Genomic DNA, 22632 nt, shown 5'->3' with positions numbered 1-22632 from the left:
ATGTATTCATTACCACCATCTTTGAAGTTTATACAAAATGTCATTCTATGATGTTTTCCCTATTTTAAAAACAAAAGCAGCGAATTACTGGAAAGTTTCAATTTTCTACTTTCATAAATGAAACAAAGACTGGATAAAATATGAGAAGTTTGAAACTGATATTTTAAATATTTCAATCAAAACTTTAAAAAAATCAGATTAGATTTATTTTCTTCAAAGATAGAGATGCTTTGTTGCACGAAAATGAAAATCAAAATTTTAAATGAGCTCTTTCTGACTCGATATTTATATTGTAGGAAAACAATATATTACATTTTGAGAAATAGAAGAAAATAATTAATACAAAAAAGCTCTCAAACTGAAGGGATAATAATTTACATAAAAAAGTAAGATATTTTGAGTAATGAATATGATTTATGTACAGGCACATTTTCATATAAAGAGAGGGTTTGTTTCACGTTAAATTTCTTTGCTTGCTTTTATGCAAAGCAGTGTAACTGAAAGCATGCTAATTTAAAGCAATTTTCTGAATAACTGTAGTAAAAGTTAGTTCTTGAAATTTTTTTGGTTAATTTTTGTGTAAATTTGTAAAGAAAATAACTTTTCAAAATTATATCTTGACTTGTTCGACACATGAATTAATGTTTAAAGTTGTTTTTCTCCTATTGAGTATTTCACACCTAAATAAAATTAAGTTTCTGTATGAATTTAGTTAATAGAAGTTATTTAATATATATCTTATATTCTACTGTAAATTTGCAAATATTTTCTAAATATATTTTTAGTACAATCTATCCTTGATTTTTGTCTTTCATAATGAAATTTTTTCCAAGTACATTTGCAAAGAGAGGTAACACTACAAAAAGTAAAGCTTAGCTTCTCTGATTAATGAATCGCGTATTTCACATCTGATTAAAAGATTCTAGATGAATTTAGGTGATAGAAGTTATCTTATTTTAAATATATATTAGTCTGAAATTTGCCCAATAAAATTTAATAACTGTATCCTTACTGTTTTGAAATCTTAAATATTGATGTGTTTCAAGTACCAATATATGCAAAGAAATTCCTCTTCAAAATCATTTCTTAATTTGAACGACGCATGGATGAATGTTCACAGTTGTTTACCTCTGTTATATATTTGACAACTGATTACAAGTTTCTAGATGATTTTGGTGATAGAAGTTATGTTAAATATGATATATATTCTTCTTTTAATTTGTAAAAGATTTCTTAATAACTTTAAGTAGACTTTTCCCTAATTTTTAAAAATCTTATATTGGCAAAGAGAAGTAACTCATCCAAATTAATTTTTGACTTCTCTAATCAGTGAATGAATGTTTTAAAACAGTTAGCGAATACATAATATTTTCAAAATTTATAAAAACTATATAATACAGATGAAAAAAATTCAAACATACAAATGAAACATTATGCAGTTATAAAATATATATTATAGAATGTAAATGGAAAATCATTTAATATGAATAATTATTTAAAAAAATACAAATGAAAAAGTGTAGAATGCGAATGAAAAATTATATTGAAAATGATGCAATACAATGGCAAAATATACAATGTATAAGTGGAAAATCATATAATATAGAAGGAAAATCATAATTTAGATGAAAACGGTCGAATAATGCAAAGTATTACATTATAGTTACACGTTGACATTATTATGTTACACGTCGACACACTTGCATGTCGGCATGAATAAGACACAAAGCACCATATGTAAGACAATGTTGCAAGTCAACCGATGCGTGTTGCATAGTCGCATGTCATTTCATTTTGTATGAATGATATCAAATTATAATAGTTATAAGTAAGTATTTTGTTATCCATATTATAATATAAAAATCAGGATGTTCCTTACCATTGAACTTTTTATTAAGCATGTAGATTTAATTACCTTGTATGTTCCCTTTATCATACGTCATTTCCGAAACGTCACAGCTGGCGCGAAAGTAGACTTGCTCAAGTCTCTATGTTTTATTGTTTATTTTTTTTTTATAAACATATTTTTTAAAATTCTATCATTTGTATTGCTGTCCTCTTCTCTCTGTCATAGTTAAATGTTATCAAACATATTAAAAAGTGTGTTTGACATTATCAAAAAGTATGAAAGAGAGCACTAAAGCATAGAGACATGAGCAAGTCTGGCGCGAAAGTTTATCTTCATCTTTATCTGGCTGCCATAAAAGATATACCAACATTACATATATACATGTGTATTTTAATAAGTATATGATGCTTTTTACACATTTTGAATTAACCTTTATTTCTCCTTTCATCCTTGTTGTCGTCGCTCTGTAATTCTGTGCGTATTACAAAATATTGTCTCCAAGTTATTCAAATTTTCCAACAACACAAAACGATATTGAACCTAGGTATAATTGAAGTCTTAATATATGTGGATATGTTTTAATTGAACATATCTTCAAATCAATTGTACCTATCATTAAATCAATTATACCTATCTTCAAATGAATTAGAGATAGGTATAGTTCAATTGAACCTATCTTTAATTGAATTGAAGATTGTAATTCCATATATATAATTCATTTGTACCTAGGTATAATTATTTAGAGATACACCTATCTTCAATTTAATTGTACCTATCTTTAATTCAATTGTACCTATCTTTAATTCTTTTGAAGATAGGTACAGTTATTTGAAAATTGGTGCAATTATATGAAGATAGGTACAAATATTTGAATATATGTTAATTTGGCGTTCCATATTAATAGTTATTCAAATTCCTTATATAGTCGTTTAAACCCGATATTATATGGAAATTTAATTCTTAATCTCTTTAATACTGGTAGATTTTTTATATTCAAATATTTTGTTGAATTTTTATCATTTCCATCCAAATTTCTATCCACGTTACACGTGTATATGAACCACAAGTACTAAGTAAGATATCCCGTTCCACATGTGTTAAATTCTATACTTAATTAATTAGTAATGTTTAAATATCTATTTGGCATAAAGTACAATAGACTCTATACAAGGTATTGATCCCATGTATAAAGAGGTCTGATCACTAAAGCCTCTCCTCTACCCTAGCGCGTCATGTATTGTTTCCTAACAGTTTATACGATTTTTAAAATTCGTCGTATTAGTATGTACCAAAACAGACCACTTCTCTTCATGTAAACATGACTTAGGCCGGAAACCATCGCTAATGCAATTATTAATTCCATTCAAAAGGATAACTCGCCAACCATGGTTTGTATAGATTATTCTATTATTCTCTGAGAAGCGGCAGTTGTACACTTATTCAATTGACGCGAACAGCAAATATATACCTTTCATTATTGATTCAATTCAATGGATTTTTACTCCAGTAAAATTTTATTCAAGTTTACAGCCTTTAGGCCTTTCATTGAACAGCTTATAAATGTTTATTTATTGAGGAAAGAAAACACTTTTCACGTCAGAATGTATTGCATATGAATACAAAATGCAAGCAGCAAGGCGGGACAGCATTCAATAATTATATGTTTGTTATTGTGTAATTTCTTCCCATTTTCTCCTTTCTTAAATATTTCTGCAATGGAAGACTGTGAAGTTGCGGTAAGGATTTATTTTAATATAAAAGTTTGTCAGAAAAATTCAAATGATTCATTTTTAAATTGTTTAAGATATCGTTAGCTTCGACAATGAATTTACAAATATATTTTTTATGAAACAGTTGACTGATATCTCTTATCTTTAAAGTTAAAATAAATACAATCAAATATCTTGAAATTAATCATTAACCACATGAAACTATTTAAACTTTCCGCCTGAATTATTTGAGGCATTCATTTAAAAGATAAACTTTTAAAATCCTCGAGGCGCACAATGATTATAAAAATTCAATACTGTGCTGACTCTCTGCAATATTCTATTGTTATTTTGCTGTTTTCTGTTCTAAATATTATTCAATAAAAATTTAATGAAAGTAGGAAATTTTTAGCAGAATGCATTTGTAGTTAATTTTTTTTTATCAGCGAGTACTAAAAAAAGCACTGTTATTGGCCTCTTTGACATCTATCAAAATCAATAATTGTTTCATGTTTAATCATGAACAAAACACAATAAATACAACTTCACTCTAGGAATTACATTTGAATGGAGGATGTTTGATTTTACAGAACGCTGAAGATACGGAGATTTTGGAGAACCTGACAGAGGAGCAGATAGAAGGTTGTATATTTCTCCTGTGTAGATTTCTCATGTCAGTTCCAACTCTAAGTCGTAAGAAGATTTACTGCTGGTCATCAAAGTTGGCGGAGTAAAACATTACAAAAATATGGTCCCAAATCTATTTTAATTCTGAATAATAAGCTTATGTTGATATTTTTTTTAAAAAAATTCAAGTCAAATAAGGATCTGTCTAACAGGGGAAAGTTCAGAGGAGTCATGTACTTTATAAACAGTTAAATACACAGTAATTTATTTCTTCGGATATTTGAGACCAGATGTTGTGTAATGCATGGCTTAATTAGATTAAACCTTTATTTTCATCCAACATAACCTGTTATATAGTATACCGAATTAATATAATCTTAACCCTTTGTATCTACATTGTAAGATTACAAAAAAGTCCTTTTTATACCTGTAACCAGTATTAGTACAAGCAAACTTGACTTATCTTTATCAAAAAATACTTTGTACACTTATAAAATATTATTCTGAATATAACATATTATCTTTATGTTGCTTGACAGTCTGCTCTGCTCCTGATATATATAGTTTGAACGGACGTTGGAGCTAAAATACTTTTTGTTATGTCTACATTTTTATTCTACTGACAAATAATCTTTTAATTTTCACATTCATTTCGAAACTTTTGAAGTTGTGTTTCCTAACTTGTTTGAAAAAGTCCATATTTGGACAAAACTATCCCTTACTCTTAATTACATTCAACAACTTATTTAGAAAAAAAAATTAACAACCATGGTCGATTAGTGAAGAGTTGTTATGATCTTGTTTGTCCCTCTGTCAGACATGTTAACAAAAACTCTGGTGTATTGTCATACCGGTTGCTCATATATATAAAAAATAAATTCAGATTTGATGCATATCTTTGCAGGGTTTTACTAGGCAACAGTAATTTGTAATAATTTTTGCATTTAAAAATGGAGGTCCATAGAGTGCTAAATAGTGTTTAATAAACATAGGATTTTTGTACTGTTTTCTGGGACACTGAACAAGATATTCCAAAAAGTTACCTTGACTTAGTGGCCAGACCCCAGGATGAATGTTTTACTTATTATGGAAATCTGTTTCCATATAGTCTACAGATTCTTTTGGTTTTTATTTCATGTTTTGTATTTTTATTTGACTTGGAAAAAAAGCTTTTATAGATAATAAAGATGATATTTAAGTCGAAGCTGGTTTACTCCTTTTTGTCGTTGGAGTCTGATATAATTTGATGTTCATAGCTTTGGTCTTATTTTCACAATCTTTTTGCTTTTATAAGCTTTGGAACAATTTGCTGTAGTTTGTGATTGTTGTTCTCAAAGTATTGATATTTGTGAAAGTAATATCTAGGCAGGAAATCAGGACACAATTAAATGAAATCTTAACTACCCATATGAGAAAAAGGTTTGAGGTTTGCTGAGTTCTATCTCGCTTTGTTTTTTAATCCATGTTTTTAAACTTTTTAAGTATTATTTATAAATGATATATTTTATGCTCAATAAATATTGTCCTATTGTTAATGCAAGCTTAGTTTAGAGCTGTTTTAAAAGAAAATAATATGAGACAAAAAAAAATTAAATTTGTTTTTTTAGAGATATATATCTCATAAATAAATTTTAAAAAATCTTTATTGTCTTTTCAGAGTTTAAAGAGGCATTTCGTCTCTTTGATAAAGATGGGTCAGGAACAATATCCAACGACGAGTTAGGGACAGTTATGAGGTCACTTGGTCAAAACCCCTCTGACCAGGAGCTCACTGACCTCGTAGAGGAAGTGGACATTGATGGTAGGCAGAAAAGGACCAATGATTCTAATCTCACAAAATATCACTCGGCGAGCTTATTTTTCACATTTGAATCTAAGTTACACCTGTTTTACCTCTAATTAATCAAGAGCTGTTGTGCAGGTTTTCAAATAGAGGGTAACACGAAACCGTATTGTTTTCTGCATTTCTTGTGTTTAATCCTCTACGATTTCTTAATCTTAAGAGGTATGTCAACATATAAAATATGTATCCTTTTTATTTATATACTTCGATCAAATTGTTCGAGGAAAGCTAATGACAAAAAAGTTCATGATTTCAAAAACCTCAATTAATATCGACACTTCGTAAATTCTGTTATTTTAATAACGACATTGTTAGCAAATAAAGTTTGTTATGAGATCTTATTTTGACTGACCTTTTTCATACTTACTGTTATAGCCTTTGTTTTTAAACTAAATATATCCGCAGAATCTTCATAGTGCTCACGAAGGACATGAATTGTTAACGAGGATACTCACTACTCCTTGGCACCTGATTCCACTCTGAAATTTCCGGGTGGGGCGTATTTTATACCATCTTCATGAATTTGTATTGCTTGTAGATTTTGTTTAGATTGATCATGGTTTGTCACCTTCAGCTTCATAAATAAATTAATAAACATTGTAATGTCTTGACCTATCATATTTTATCATTATGATTAAATCTTTTGTTTCGATCAATATTTTTTATCAATATTTTTTTATAATCGAAGCAATAAAACAAAAAAGAAATGATATAAGGAAAGGACCTTAAATTATTTTCAAACACATATAGAATTTAAACAGGTGTATAAATAAGGAGTTATAATATTTTATATGTTGATAATACAATAACAATTAGGAGACTGAACAAGTGATAACACAAATGTCAATACCTATACGCCTCTGTAGGGTAATGCCTTTTTATATTGACGAACTGAACACTATATCGAAGATGAAAAATCAAATTCTCACTTCATACTGTCGATATATCAATCATAATTTCTCTTTGGTTCACTCTCATTGCTTTTTGAACTTCTTTGTAAAACATCACTGGCTGAAGCATACATGTATGGTGTCATTGTATGACTGTGTAAATGCTTACAAAATGTTACAATAATTGTTTAATCTTCCCTACTTTCAAAACATTTCATACCCTTATATCTAGGTTTTTATTCTTAAAAATTTCAGGGAATGGAGAAATTGACTTTCAGGAGTTTCTCCTGATGATGGCAAAAAAGATGAATGCCGTTGATTCCGAGCAAGAAATAAGAGAGGCTTTCAAAGTTTTCGATAAAGAGGGGACTGGATCCATCAGTTCGGCGTACCTACGACACATAATGACGACGATGGGCGATCGACTGGAAGACGATGAGGTCGATGAGATGATCCAGGAGGCAGACATAGACGGAGATGGCGATATTGATTACGATGGTATGTAATTCTTTGTCATTAAAAATAGACTTAAGCATCTATACTACTCGTTATAAGCTTGTGATAAAATGCATAGTATTTGCTTAGTTTCATATTAATATTATGCATGCTCTTATCAATTTTTGTCAAGGTTTAAAAAAAGATCATTGTAGGTAGAATATTTTGCTTCTTTGTTATCAAGATTTTAAAGAATTTACAAGTGCCTCAATGATTGCAAAAACGATTCTTATTGCAGAGTTTGTAAAAATGTTGGCTGGTGCTGGACAAGAAGAAAAAGAGGAAAAGCAAAAAGCCATCGCTCAAAAAGGTGGCGCCACCGGAAGTACACCGGCATCTAAACCAGAAACCAAGACAGAGACAAAAAATGACCCAAAACAAAGTTCCTTAGCAAAGAAAAAATAATATCTTGATTTGAATGAGGAATGTGATTTATTAATTGTATATATAATTGTTATAGATTGTTAAATTTGTTGATGTTTATATTTTGTTCCCATTTCCCTGACCAAGGAAAAGTACATACCATGTCACATCCATTTTTTGCATTTAAAGTTAATATTTACAAGATCTGGTAATAAAATCATTGTTCATACAGTATATGTTCTAAGTAATATGAAAAATTAAGAAACTGTGATTTGTGAGTAAGAGTTTTGGATAATTATGTTTAATGCAAGCAAAATATCAGTGAGAGAACATGTGGGCGATGGAACAGAAGGAATAAAATACTTCAACAACTTGAATTAGATAATAAAATTACAGAAGTACTGCATATATATGGCCCTGATATTGTGAATCGAGAAAAAGACTATTTACTTTTGATTAACATTTTCTGTATCGTGTAATGGATTTAATACCTTCTTAAGACGTTTAATAGGGGGTATTTAAATTCAAAAGACATAATGAATTCTCATTTTCAATGGAAATCTCTCAACCTTTTGTACATTTCTAACATCAATGGTTTGTATATTCTCTACTATTGCCCGTCATTTTCTCAGTGGTATTTTTTCTTCAGTGCCTTCTTCTTTCTTAACACTATTACTAGGCATACTTAATCGGACTTAATAAACATTCTCACATAAAAATCTTTTGATTCTGTATAGAAATTCGAAAAAATGTCTATTCAAATATTTATCAATTGCAATGAAATAACTTTTACCCTAGCGTTAATACCAGGATCCTTGCAATAAATATTTAATAACAATGGTAGAATAATCATAGTTCCTCAAATGATCTCTGATAAAAATAGTTCATTCTGAAACAACCAAAGATTTAAAAAAGTACATATTTCACAATGTTTGTAGTACCAGAGAGTCTTTTTCCTAGGTATATCGAGAACACACATCCTGTTAAAAGATTTTTTCTAGTCAGGTCTATTTTCCTGTAGTGGTAGACTATCAAACTAAAGTATGGAGATTCTTCAGTGTATTTAACTTCGATGCGAATTTAGTACCAATCAAACTTCTGAAGGGACTCAATCCTTTGAGTCTCACCCCCTCCCCCGATTGTATGTACTAAAGAGATTAAAATTCAACGATATTGATAAACATATTTTGAAAGCAATCTGCTCATTTTTATTTCTAACATAAACTTAAACAGTGACAATAATTCAAAACTTCGGATCAGATTACCATCTAAAGTGAAATAAATTTGTATTGTCTGAGTGGAAGTAGAACTAACGCTTTGATCTATAAGGACTTCCTATGGATAGTAACTATACATACTATACATATCGACTTCTTTAATGCCTATCATTTCAAGTTAGGCAGAATGCAATTCATTCAATTGCTTTCTTTGTGTAATATATATTATTACACAAGACAAGATACCAGGCCGAAGTTTCGACATCCATTAATAATTTTCATTTAACTCTGTGGATGTAAATATTGTAAATTCTAACAAAGAAATCAATCAATTTAACATTTCACGTATGTTTTCTTTTTCTCCGCTCTTTAACAATTATTAATCCCCAAACTTTGCTTCATGCAAACATGTCGTGTATTGAAGTAAAAGGAATTGCAGTTTCTTGTGTGACCATAAGAAGAAATGGGGGAAAGACAGCAGCTAGTAGAGGTATGTTGTAATTAATTTATATAAAATTACTTTCGTCACTCCCGAAAGACATTTGAAGAAAATGGTCAGTTATAATTATCAAAAGTCAAATTAAACAATGAAAATTGAGAGGAGAGAAAACACACCTCTGATACACCAAAGGCGGGAGAAGGAGTAAGCATCCTCAGATTGAACACTGTAAAACCACAGTTTTGTAGCTTGTTTATAAATCAAAATTTTTGTATAAGATGTTATAAATCTAAGTCCTTATTCAAGACATAAGAGGAGCATCAAAGTCATGTCTTTAAGCTTAAATTAATTGGTACTATTATTTAGTTTAAAAAAATTGATTTTTTTTACCATAAAGTACATTCAAAAAGAATAAACAAAGAAATTTATCAAATAATATGTATCTATTACTAGTATTTGATGAGCCGCCAGTAAATGGTGCTGATCAATATATCAGGTTGCAAATGATTAACACTTCTGTTATAAACATTTTGAGTAAGGTGAAAGCAGACTCCCCAGAATGAGTATGAGCATTTTAAACAATGCCTTAATGTAATGTAGTTGTTTGGTTCCAGAACGTTTGAAAGGCATATTTAGTTTTTTTTTAAATTCCGGTTTGAAAAGTGAATTGGTATGATTCTCTTTAAATAATAATTATCTGGAAACAGCAGAAAAATTGGTAATTAACTCTATATCTCTTTATCTCATATATTTCATATCTGGATATTTTACCAGAAAAGACGTTCATGGTATCCAAACAATGAATTCGAAGTTGTATGATAAAAACGATGATTTTAAACTTTCAAATGTAACCTTTCCTTACTTATGCAGCAATAGACCCCTTATCAACCGGATATGGGGATTATATCGCCCAGTAGATTCGATACGCAAGAGCATCCATAAGTTACTGACAAACAAGTTGATGAAAGAAGATTAGCAACAGTCTCGTATAAAATAATCATTTCTTAAGTTCTGTGTTCAATACAATGACCCTTTAAGCAAATACAATCATTAAGTCAAATGCTGACATTATTAAGTCAAATGCTGACTGATGTTTTTCATACTAATTGTTAGGTTATTTCTTACACACTGAATTGTCAATGGATTTTTCTACTATTTCCCAATCATGACAAGGAGTACACGGCAGAAGATACCCACTCCTCCATGGCACCTGATCCCACCTCTAATGTGTTAGAGGTCCGTCTTTGCTCTGCTCCTGATTTGTATTATTTGAATTGACTTATCAGCTTGAATACTGCTTTTCATCTCATTATATATTCATTGCCACAAAAGTAAGTTAGATTTTGAGGATTCCTCAGTGTATAATAAAAAGATAGTAGTATCAAGAATACTGAATAATTTCATGTTAACTAATTTTCCTATCAATCCTTAATCGGTAAAAATGAACTTTTTTCAAGACAGAATTGTTCTATCAACCAAGAACATAGGCATAACTGTGAAATAAACGAAAAATTTTACACAATTTTATGAACACCTTTAGTTTCGATGTAACTATCAAATTAAAAAAAATTCTTCTTAAAACCGTCTGTTAATAATGGTAAGGAAATATCTCATCAATTCTCTTCATTAAAAAAATATTCTCTTAAAGTTTAATTACGACCTTTCCTTAAGATTATAATATAGACAGATATTAACTCGTTGAAGTAATGACTTAAATCAAAGGACCCATCATACAGTGGGGATTAGATAACGATCTCGTCTTGGGTTACCTAACATAAGCCAAGCAGTTCTGAAAACAATCCACCCTTTGTATTACAAGAAGCAGGATATCACCAAATCTGTACTGACATACTTAAACAAATGATTAATATTTCATTTAGGATTATATACTGAAGAAAACATGGTGAGTGAGCTCATACAAAATAAGTTCTTTTCAAAATACAATTTTGAACACAATGAGACGTAAAAATAAATATATAATTTTATAAAATTAATTTTAAAATTCATGATACGTGTATATTGTTTTGTAGGATGCACTGACGGAAGATCAAGTCGCAGGTAATGTTTCACTCTCTCGTTAAATTTTAAGCATCTTTAAAAAATAATGTATCTGAAACTGAGAAAGTAGTTTTTCCTTTTCATTTATTTGTTTTTCACTGCTAAATCACCACATTTTCTCAGGAATAACCAGTGCAATATGGATTTCAAAAAAGTCTCTAAAATCTAACCATGTTTTCATAATTACACCACATTTATTGTCAAAATACTTGATTATCAAGTTTGAATGCGATATAAGCAATATCCATATCATGAGTATGTCCTCAAAATGTTTTCTTGTCGCTGACAGAGTTTCGGGAGGCCTTCAGTCTCTTTGACAAAGATGGCTCCGGGAACATTTCCGGAGGCGAACTGTTGTCAGTAATGAAATCACTAGGTCAAAATCCAACAAACGCTGAACTGGAGGAACTTATCAACGAAGTGGATCAAGATGGTAAAACTTACTTAAATTTCTATCAGGTTGCAATTGATTTTTATAAAATTCTATAGATTGGATTAAGAGATAAAAGATAACAGTATTCTTCACATGTCTATTTGACCGAATGTTTGTTGGCTTAAGACCTTTTGAAAACAAAGTTAATTTTTTTCACTTTTTAGGCAATGGAGAAATTGACTTCAATGAATTCCTGCAAATGATGTCAAAGAAGATGAAGGAGACGGACACAGAGGACGAAATTCGCGAGGCGTTCCGAGTGTTTGACGACACCGGAACTGGGTCCATTAGTTCTAATCAGCTCCACCTGATACTGACGACTATGGGGGACAAGCCGAGATTAACGGACGAAGAGGCAAATGAAGCTGTCAAAGTCGCTGACATAGACGGAGATGGGGATATTAATTACATTGGTAAGTTAGTAAGATTTTCAAACTTAGAGAGTCATACACTGTATTTTTTTTTATATTGTTGATATCTATCTATTTAAATCTTAGTATCCTAGCATTCCTTTGATATCTCCTCTATCCCCCTCTCTCTCTTTCTCTTTCTTATACTATTTGATTTTGAAAATTTTGGTATTTTGTGCAATTTAAATTTTTTATTATTATATATTTTTACAGAGTTTATAAAGGTGATGACGGGTTAGAGCACTAGAAAACATGGAAGGAACAGGATCTTAAAAAGATGTCATCGAATACTAATTTCACTTTTTGTGACAATCTTTGACTCGAAAGCAATTCAGTAGTTAATTATATTATGATTTGATAAAAAAGGAATCAATATTTTTTTTTGACGAATTAAATCATAAAAGGGGATGCTCTAAATTTTTTTAGATTGCTTTCTTTATTTGTATAATGAACAACAGTGATAAAATTTTACCGACTGTTTTATCTTAAGCTTTATTGTTCTTCAATGTTTTGTATTATGTTGTGCTGTAAATGATTAAATTGTGATTTTGGTATATATATTGAAAAAATAAAGACTATTATGTTAACAGAAAGAAACTACAGATCTACTTAATATGTTTTACAAATATAATCTTTGATCATATTTTAAGACATTAATCCAATATTTCATCGTTCAATGCTTCAAAACTTACATGTACTATGTACTCGAGAAGTTACAAAAATGAATGAAACTTTTAAATTAATGATGAAGTATTTGCTATTTTTCTTCTCCAATACAAAAAGCTTCCATGCACGAAGAATTGATTTTTTAAATTCTTTCCAACCACAATAGCAATATTGATTTTTAAAGATGCAAATAAGATAAGAAAACGATATTACGAATCCGATAGTTTTATATACCTCCCTTACAAAAAGAATATAAACATACATATACATCAAATTTTAAATTTCAATGGAAAAATGTACAGAAAGCAGAGCTTTAAAATAAATAAAACTGCTTTCAGTATAAAATTGTCCTCCTTTAATATTAACAATGAAATTTTCAATAATTTTACACGCTTGATATAATGTCAGTGAAGGGTCGAGACAATTTAAAGGGCATCGATTCTAAGCCATTGAAACATCAACTCATGCTACGGTTTTGTTTGGAAACATACATAGAAACGGAAATTTGTGTTGATATTCACAACTCTTGGACCATGATGGTACAGAAAAAATAGAACAGGTAAGTTATAAAAGTCCAATTTATTGACTTTAATACCGCATTTGATACAAAATAAATCATTCTTGACAATATCCATAAAAGGCTGTTTGATGATCTAATATCGATGCCTTTAAATGGTTGTATTAACTGTTTAAAACCTAACCCGATCTCGGGAGATAAAAATACCTAATAATCTTTGGTTTACAACCGTGGTCTAACAGTGCTCAATCAAGCGTTGTATTGATCCATGTTTTCAGTTTGGATTGAGATTCTTTGACAGTTGTATTCATCATCCATTTTCGTTGACTCCATTTTATTCATTTATTTTTCCAACAGAAAGACCCCGATGGTTGAATTACTTTAAGTTTTGTGGAAAACAAAATGTCTTCGGTAAGTTCCCATTGTTTACGTTCTTTGGCATTTTGTAAACATACTGTAATCCATTTTAAAACATCGATCCAATGTGTATGTAGATACCAGTGTGTTGTAAAATCAATGTTCATCGATAAACTTGTGTTTTCTAGAATACGAATCCATTTGGGGAACAGGTATTCAATTTCAGAGCACAACGATCGTGTATCTTAGCTTTCTTTATATTCAATCAATGTATTTTTTTACCTTTCTGTTTACTTTTTATCTAGATGTTGTTATTTCAAGAACCTTTTCATGCACTTTTCATTAAATGATTTAGATATGCTTATTGACAATTAATGGCATATGGAACCTACTTGACTGTTTACTATAACTAGTAAATTAATTGTGGATGATGTCTTTCAATACAAAATTACTGTGCAATCATATGGCATACATTATCCTTATTGTATTAGTGTTAAGCATTGCAATTAAAGATAAAGAAATAGCATTGTTACATAAAAAAGAGATACTTTATAACAAAATCTGCTCATAAAACTACATGTACCTGAGAATTTAAGAGTTAATTACACAAATTTTTTTTCCCGAAATCAACATATATCTACCGGTATTAGATTTGTATTCTTAAAACTAACTTGAATACCATATGAAATTTGTCATTTAGTACAAGATGTACTTAATTTTAATCCAAGATAAAAAAGAATCATAAATTTATTCTTCTTTTTTTTGTTTGTTTTATATGTTTATCCACCTCAAAGTGATATATTAAAAAATTAACCACGAATGACACATATTATTTATCATCATTATACATGGAATTGTTACCATCATTTACAAACTGAATCGCCTGTGGATTTGTACCTGACAATGCCAAAGAGCACATGGCGGGTATGACAGGTTGGCAGGTGTTGCTTATTCGTTAATGACACCTGATCCCACCTCTGATGTCTAAGTGGTCTGTGTTTGCTCTGTCCCTGACTTGTACTGTTTGAATGAACATACGAGCTTGAAAACTGTTCATTTTCTCCATATTTCATACATCATTTCACCAAGATGTCGTGACCTAGAGCAGATATCCAGTGCTGAGAGTATTGAATTTGTTTTGTTTCTTTCATTAGGGCACTTATTTAGAAAAAATATCACCTTGTTATCAAGTATTTAAAATGTTTGACACGTGTTTTGTTTTTGATGCACATTAACACGTTTTGGTTTGAGTTGTTGTTTAGAAGTATGTATAATGTAAATACTTTCTTTTTTACTTTTGATTTCAAGAGAAAGTAAATTTGATGCATACATGTATGCATATAGTTTAAAGCACCAGATTTCATTATCAGTTAATTTTTAAACTACCTTAAGCTCATTCTGTATCAATATAATGTAACAGATTGTAATTTTCTTTGAATTTTTAAGTGAATCTTTCTCACCCCCTTAAAATTATAAATGAATGAATAAAGATAAACTGCTTCAAAGGTATCTAAAAATAAGCAGCTTGAATATATATAAAAAGAGATTTTTACTTACCTTAATTTTCTGCTGATGAACATGGTTTTTTAAATATTAAAATTAAATTATTGCTGAAACCTTATTAAGCACATTCTTTAATCAAAGACTTCCACATTTTATGCAATAATATGTCAGCATCTTAATCCGACATTTATCGGGCATAATATCGAAAGCTTACTAACATTTATAATAAAAAGGGAGTAAACAGTTTTCTTACAATGAATACATATAACGTTCTACAATTGCTTGCTTCCTAAAATTGTGTATTCGTAACATGTGCCACCAAATACTTTTCATTATGTACACCATCATTATACAACATTAAACACGATTTTTTTTTTTGTGTAAGTCATTACAGTATATGAACTATTTGTTCTTTAAGGTTGCAAATAATACATGGATCATATCTCTCACATGCTAAATCATGGATTGGCTTATTTTAACATATTTCTGATTATCTTTTACAGACGTACCACATGAAAGATGAGATGGTCGCAGGTAAAGAAGCTTAATTTTTTTACTTTAAAGATTTAAATGTAGGAGATAACGTTAAGAATTCAATACCTCTAAGCAATAAACTGTCAAAAAATTACCCTTTCTCTAACTTGTATAAAATGGATCTATTTCAGATTTCTCCGAGGCCTTTGAAATGTACGCGAAAGGGCGAGGCTACATTCACCAGGACCTTTTAAAAGAAATACTGGAACTAGTAGAACAGCCAATGCCTGAGGACGAGATTAGTGATATCATTGAAACAATGTGTAAAGGTAGCAATCGCAGCACCTTACAATAATATGATCTATTTTACATAATATATTCTACATAATCTATTCTTTGTTTTATATAAATGTTACCATAATATGTACTATATCTTTGATGTGTAAGCATTATCAAAAATAGATCTATTTATTGTTGTCTGAAAACAAAATTTATAAGCGTACATGTACCAGTTTTTCCTTATAAATTGTATCAGCTATATTTTATTACACTTGACTAAAAAATCTTTTAATCTTGATGTATTTTTACTTAAATTATTCAAGATTATGTATGTATTAAAAGGAAGACTCTTCAAAAGGTTAGTTTTCAGCCTCATCATTTTTGTAGGTAGTAATAGATTAGATTTAGAGAGCTTCCTGCAAATAATGACCCACAAAATGCGATCCAGCGATCCAATTGAACAACTTCGAGACGCCTTCAAAGAGATTGATGCTGACGGGAGCGGATCTATAGACCGTGCTGAACTGAAAGAGATGATGATGAAGATGATGTCAAACGACTACACAGAAGAGGAGATTGATTCGATGATCGACAAGGCAGATTTGGACGGCGATGGCGAGATAGACTTTGAAGGTCAGTGACTAAACTAAATCTTATAATTGTCTGTATTGAATATTTACACCAACCCATTTAATTTAAAAAATTTGAATGTGATCTGGATTTATAATATTTACAATGTTTGCATTTCGAATCATTTGCAGTTTGAATATGATAAAAGAGAGTTAGTATGGGACAGGCTTTGAGAGGTCGAAAAACAATGAGCACATCATGAAACCAAAGTAGCCACGCTTTGCATTCGAAATTGGTGAAAAAGAGTTACTTCTCCTGAAATCCTTTCTTTTGTAATATGTGTAATTCAGACATATCTTAATGAGTCTGGATCGCATTCATAGATATCATTCAGAAGTTATATAAGTAAGTCTAAAAGAAAATTAATTAGGACGAGTTCCAATTAATCGTCATAAACACAAGATGTTTGCTTTTCACCGAACGATTTGGTGAGATCGATCGAACAATTTCATATTGCATACTACCGGTATGCATAATTAATAGTTACTAATAACGTCGTATACAACATTACAAAATCGTCTTGTATTGTTTTGGGTGTAATCTTGTAAAATTTCCTTGGAAACTATTTTCGCCCCAATTCTTTTATAACTGATTATTAGTTGATTACTATTTGAATTCATTTAAACATATGACATCTTTGTAAATTATGGAACCCTTTAAATCTATATTGAAAATTTCTGATTAGATGGGTTATTAAAAATATAGTGGTTTTTAGAAATTAAGAAATGCTCTAGTATGCCTACCTTTGAATTATTTTAATGTTTTGCATCTTGAGCATATAATATATAAAAGATATTACACAATTAAAAATTCATACGTTTTTGCCTTACAGAATTTGTAGCGATGATGAATGATGTCAATGGATAAATTGGATTTGCTTACATCTTTTTCCATATCCTTCAAAAGATGTTCTTCTATTACTGGTGATGAACTGAAAGGCTTCAAAATTTAACTGACTGAAAGGAGAAACGTTATACATGAATGAGTTCAAATTGTTGTACGACTGTGGTTTGCATGAGAATAAATGAATCCGTCCACTCTTAGTTGTTTTATATATTCTGACCCAGGAGCATTGATTTTGATCTTACGTTTTATAGAAAGATTCTTTAGTCCGATGTCTCTCCCTGTATGAAAAGTACTTCATATCGTCCACGGTAGGGGAGATAACCCTACTGTGGTTTTGCAACAGAAGTACAATTATTACATCATGTTGTGTTTACTTTCCTTTTTAATTAATACTCTGTTCATTACAGACGTAACCATTTCGTTTTCGTTTATATCCTGCAGACAATTATGTTTAATGTATCGTGTATAAGTTGTCAATGTATCTATATAATTAGGAGAGTTTTAAATGTAATCTTTTGGTTAAATATTTCATTGTATCGTATTTCAGAAAGATTCTTGATTGCATAACGTTTTTGAAAGATCATAACAAGTCCTATCGATAAATCCTTGAACACGAAGTTCCATTTTTCTGGGTTAAAGAGGTTTAGAGTGTTGTAAAATCATAGACATTCCTTTTGGTTGTTGGTGTATCCTGGAAGCTCCTCTAAAGGATGGCATTAAGGGATAATATTGGAACAGATAGCCTACATTTACGGGTTATCTATTGCCTGTATGCCAATCACTCATATCAGCTATGTGTGCGTTTGTCATTAAAAAGCATTTTTTCAGCAAAGAAAAGATAAACATTAAACCTAAAGATTTAAGTTAGGCAAATGTTACAGATCAAATAATTCTGTGTTTACTTTACTGGTTGGAATATCGGAAACTTTATACAATACTTATATTAGCGTCCAATTGTTCATCATGAATGGCTGAATGTTTTCTAAACATTCATTATTCCTTGTACGGTATTGCAACTCGATGCACAAAATGGTTGTCCTGAATTTAAAATTCGATATTTTCTGATCTATTGTCGGCTATCGATTTGCAACTAATACACCTCTTCTAAACTTCTATTATACCCGGATTTTATGTATTTGATTTAAATGTATGGTTAATGAATGGACCATAATTTGATAGTTTATTCTTAAATTGACGATTGGATCACTTGCTTAATCACCCAAAAAATAATTCTGGTGTTGCATGAATACTTAGATATAATCTCGGGAACTATACACGTGATTTGATCCGAATTTTGGACTTTAAAATAATGGCTGTAAGTATCCTTCATTAATCATTGTTATCAAAAATATGCAAAATTTTTAATTCTTTCTAGGTCTAAAACACGGAAAGTAATTTTGAAGCATATAAAAGTTTTGAGCATTTTAAAAACCTGCTAAACAATGTGCAAAGGTAACCTGCTAAACTAAATAATATCTGCATATATGTTTCACTGATTTACATTTTATTTTGTCATAGCTGCATGAGTTTCATGCACTTGTTGTAATAAATACATGTAGCAAAGACTTTTTTGAAACATCGAGTCAACATCTAAGTAGTTTATTAGTATACTGCATTAGTTATAAAACCCTTTCATCAATTTATAATAAGCTGGAAAATTTGAGAATGTCAATTCATTCTAAAATATAAATAAAGGAACAGGTTTTGCAGAACGCTTAATTAACACTTATAAATGTGTTGACGATTTAGGTGGTAGAATGTACATAAAGATACATTAATTTTGTTAATAGGATCTGGTAGCAGAGCTATCTGAAGAACAGATATTAGGTAAGATTTCCATTATTAGTGTTTTATAGTACCTAAACCATGAGGCATACGGAAAAAAAATGGAAACCGTATACCCTTATTGTTTCTTTTTAGAATTCAAGGAAGCTTTTAGTCTTTTTGACAAAGATGGCGATGAAACAATTACCACCAAGGAATTGGGAACAGTCATGAGGTCACTTGGTCAAAATCCAACAGAATCAGAACTTCAAGAAATGATACAGGAAGTCGATGTGGATGGTAGGAAAAAAAACTGTGACAAAAACATTGACTTAAACATTAAACATTATTTCTTTATTTAAAATTTAATGCATTTGTAAGTAAAATTAATGTTGTTGGAATAGAAAGATACCCGGTATGATTTTAAAAAAAGTTTTCTTTTTAAAAAAATACTTATATTTGACAAACTATCTTGGGTCTGTTTTTGCAAAAGTTATATGGTAATCTGAAAACTGCCAACAAACATAAATAAACGTTTATATAATAGGTAATGGGACAATTGACTTTGATGAGTTTCTTCAAATGATGGCGAAAAAAATGAAGGACACGGATTCTGAAGAGGAATTAAAGTCAGCCTTTAAAGTCTTTGATAGAGACAATACAGGGTTTATCAATGGGCAAAACCTACGCACCGTTATGACAAACTTAGGAGAGAAGCTTACGGACGAAGAGGTGGAAGAGATGATACGAGAGGCGGATTTAGACGGTGATGGATTGGTCAATTATCAAGGTATGTAATTATGCTAAAGCACCGATGTTCGGATGATTCTAAAGAACAGAAGACTTTCGTGTAATATAAAGATAAGTTTGCTGGTCCTTCCCTGCGTTGTTTGATAGGACATTTAAGTATTTAAGTATGAATTGAATCATTTTTAAACTTAGTATCAATTGGAGTGTGTATATATCTTTTTGAGGGGAATCATTAAAATGCAAATTTAAAAGAACCCAACCAAACCAAAAAATAAACCACTTAATTGATTAAATTCGACCGTTTTTTGTAATTTTCTTTTTTCCACTGAAAAAGTTTTCTCTTGTTTCAGAGTTTGTGGCAATGATGGCTGGGAAGAGATGACATATTCCTGTGGCTCTTTGGTGTATGTTCTATTTACTTTAAGTGTCAATATTGTCTATTTACCCAAGGCAAAGATGTTCAAACGTACGCAAATGAACAATACACATGTCAAAGCAATACACTGTATCATTTTTCATTAAAAAAATATATTAAACAGTTAGTTACATCGTTATCGATTATTTTTAACCAATTACAGGTACATGTACTTGATACCAACAAATGTGAAAATTTTTGTGAAACAAATAAAAATTCTGGTTCAAAACATCATTTAATTGCAATAAAAACATCAGACTTAGTTTTATCAGTGATTTTTTTATGCATGATTTTCAATAAATCTACAATATACTATGTCTCCTTTGATTCACTACCTTAAGAAAATAAATAGTTTTAAAAGTCTTCGTCGCACTTGCGCATCTGTCTATTTGAGAGTTTTAGATAGTCTAAGTGAAAAAAGTCAAGAAAGTACATATTTGGATTGTTTGACACCAGAATATGGGGTTGTGTCTTTGATTATGGATATTGCTATAATCATAGGTTTTTTAACCCTACAAATTTAACGGAAGAAACCAAAACGACCCTTTTCCCCCTTGAACCTCAAAGTCCTAGCAAAGAAATGATACGTTTGATTTAAGTAATAAGGATGCAGTCTTGTATTCCACCATATTTTAATTTGACCTTCATACCTTGTATTTATATATTGACTATTGGCTCCAGTCTTTTTAATTAAAAAAACCTTTAGATAGCCAACTTTTAAAACATAATCCTCCAACGTGTTCAATGTTTTTCTTAACCCTTTAACTATAATCTACTGGTGACGTAAATATAACGAGGACTTATTTTAGAAGCTCCAAAAGTTAGGGAACCCCAATGTTACACCTGGCCTTATAATATTTCAAAAATATTTTGAATTCCGTGGAAGATGAAGCCATGCAATGGACCAAACATGAAAAAGATCTTGACAATTTGTCAGTTTAGATTAAAAATATCGGAAGGATGCTAATCTCTCGCACTAAGAGGGGCAACATGAAAACCATCTATCCTTCTGTGTTCAGGAATTCGGAAGCGAGAAAAAAATAGATAGATGAAACGAATTGTATGTACTTGTCCCAGAAACGGAATTTAATTCTGCAAGTGGTTAAACTTATGTCCATAGCTTGCTTTAAGAAAAAAAATTCTTCAAAAACATGAGCTAGTTAAAAAAAAATATTCCCTACAATTAAAATGAATTTGAACTAACATCCTAAACTTCATTAAAAATCATTACTAAAGAATCTCTACACCAGAGCAAAATATTTTTGGACATTGAAAAAAACTATATGGAATAAAGGGGTTAAAAATATTGAGCTTATTTATTAAATTTTCAATATATGGTACGTGGCATGCCATTTATCCTCAGGAAAAATGTTCAACCACAACACAGTATCAGTGAACAGAAATCATTGTTGTTTACTTCAAAGGGGAAAAATACAGTAAATAACATGTTCAATTAATTTATCTTGGCCTTTTAAAATGTTAAGAATACTTGGAATTGATTACAAAATTAGTAATACATGTATAATGTAAATTTATATATATTGGAATTTATATATAAGGGCTGATCACTCTAACTGCAGAAAAATACCATTGGGTCAGAAGCCATCAGTGTGCAGTGTAAAGGGAAACTTAAAGAGTAGTGTACAACTTTACAAAACTTGATACAACAATATCTCAACGATAAAACAGAGTCCAAGTTTTATGACATTCAAGACGGCTGTTTTTTTTTCTTCAAATATCAAATTAATCGAACTCGTAAATTTAACTACCTTTTTATTTCAAAGTATTTTGTTTAAAATATTCTGATTGTACACACGAGTACCCTGATGTTCATATTAAAAAGATGGTTGAGTTTCTGATCAACAATACTAGTATCTGTATAGTTTTTGGAGACATTAAAGTAGAATTTATTCAAAAAAATACATTACAGGAAGAAAACACAGTGGCCTTCAACTCAACAATCAGATATATCACCGACGTATTACCAATTGACAGTTATTACTTAATTTATATGTCGACTCGATATACCCGAGTGAACTTGAAATAAAAGATACCACAGAGTCTGATGCATCTGTTTCATATTTAGATATTTTACTAG

At 30.1% G+C, this 22632-nt stretch overlaps 2 protein-coding genes across 3 annotated transcripts; both read left to right on the top strand.

The window, feature by feature from the left end:
• Nucleotides 1-3344: 3344 nt before the first annotated feature.
• Nucleotides 3345-20661, top strand: LOC134282546 (uncharacterized). Its single transcript, XM_062764946.1, has 18 exons — nucleotides 3345-3585; nucleotides 4149-4200; nucleotides 5843-5986; nucleotides 7174-7416; nucleotides 7652-7815; nucleotides 11463-11490; nucleotides 11780-11923; nucleotides 12088-12336; nucleotides 12547-12567; nucleotides 13545-13558; nucleotides 15880-15910; nucleotides 16042-16179; nucleotides 16517-16762; nucleotides 18853-18920; nucleotides 19396-19432; nucleotides 19526-19669; nucleotides 19917-20159; nucleotides 20470-20661. Exons 1-18 carry the CDS (start codon nucleotides 3565-3567, stop codon nucleotides 20499-20501), a joined length of 2019 nt encoding a protein of 672 aa, XP_062620930.1. The 5' UTR covers nucleotides 3345-3564; the 3' UTR covers nucleotides 20502-20661.
• On the top strand, nucleotides 13441-17802 carry LOC134282587 (calmodulin-like). 2 transcript variants are annotated; one of them, XM_062764989.1, is made up of 7 exons: nucleotides 13441-13558; nucleotides 13874-13927; nucleotides 14062-14085; nucleotides 15880-15910; nucleotides 16042-16179; nucleotides 16517-16762; nucleotides 17592-17802. In XM_062764989.1, the coding sequence occupies exons 2-7, from the start codon at nucleotides 13919-13921 to the stop codon at nucleotides 17624-17626; spliced, it is 483 nt and encodes a 160-aa protein (XP_062620973.1). In that variant the 5' UTR covers nucleotides 13441-13558; nucleotides 13874-13918; the 3' UTR covers nucleotides 17627-17802. The 2 variants fall into 2 exon arrangements, with proteins under 2 accessions (XP_062620973.1, XP_062620974.1); XM_062764990.1 differs by lacking the exon at nucleotides 14062-14085.
• Nucleotides 20662-22632: the final 1971 nt, after the last annotated feature.

This window comes from Saccostrea cucullata, unplaced genomic scaffold (assembly GCF_032062105.1).
Source record: "Saccostrea cucullata isolate Sc308-1 unplaced genomic scaffold, CSIRO_AGI_Scuc_v1 ctg297, whole genome shotgun sequence".
NCBI classification, from domain to species: Eukaryota; Metazoa; Mollusca; class Bivalvia; order Ostreida; family Ostreidae; genus Saccostrea; species Saccostrea cuccullata.
This window is presented reverse-complemented; position numbering and strand designations above follow the sequence as displayed.

Coding starts and splice junctions, on each gene's coding strand:
- LOC134282587 (XM_062764989.1), top strand. Junction 14,086..15,879: donor CGAATCCATTTGGGGAACAG/GTATTCAATTTC, acceptor TATCTTTTACAG/ACGTACCACATGAAAGATGA. Junction 15,911..16,041: donor GAAAGATGAGATGGTCGCAG/GTAAAGAAGCTT, acceptor GATCTATTTCAG/ATTTCTCCGAGGCCTTTGAA.
- LOC134282546 (XM_062764946.1), top strand. CDS start 3,565: ATGGAAGACTGTGAAGTTGCG. Junction 7,417..7,651: donor TGGCGATATTGATTACGATG/GTATGTAATTCT, acceptor TTCTTATTGCAG/AGTTTGTAAAAATGTTGGCT. Junction 18,921..19,395: donor TGGACTTTAAAATAATGGCT/GTAAGTATCCTT, acceptor TTTTGTTAATAG/GATCTGGTAGCAGAGCTATC.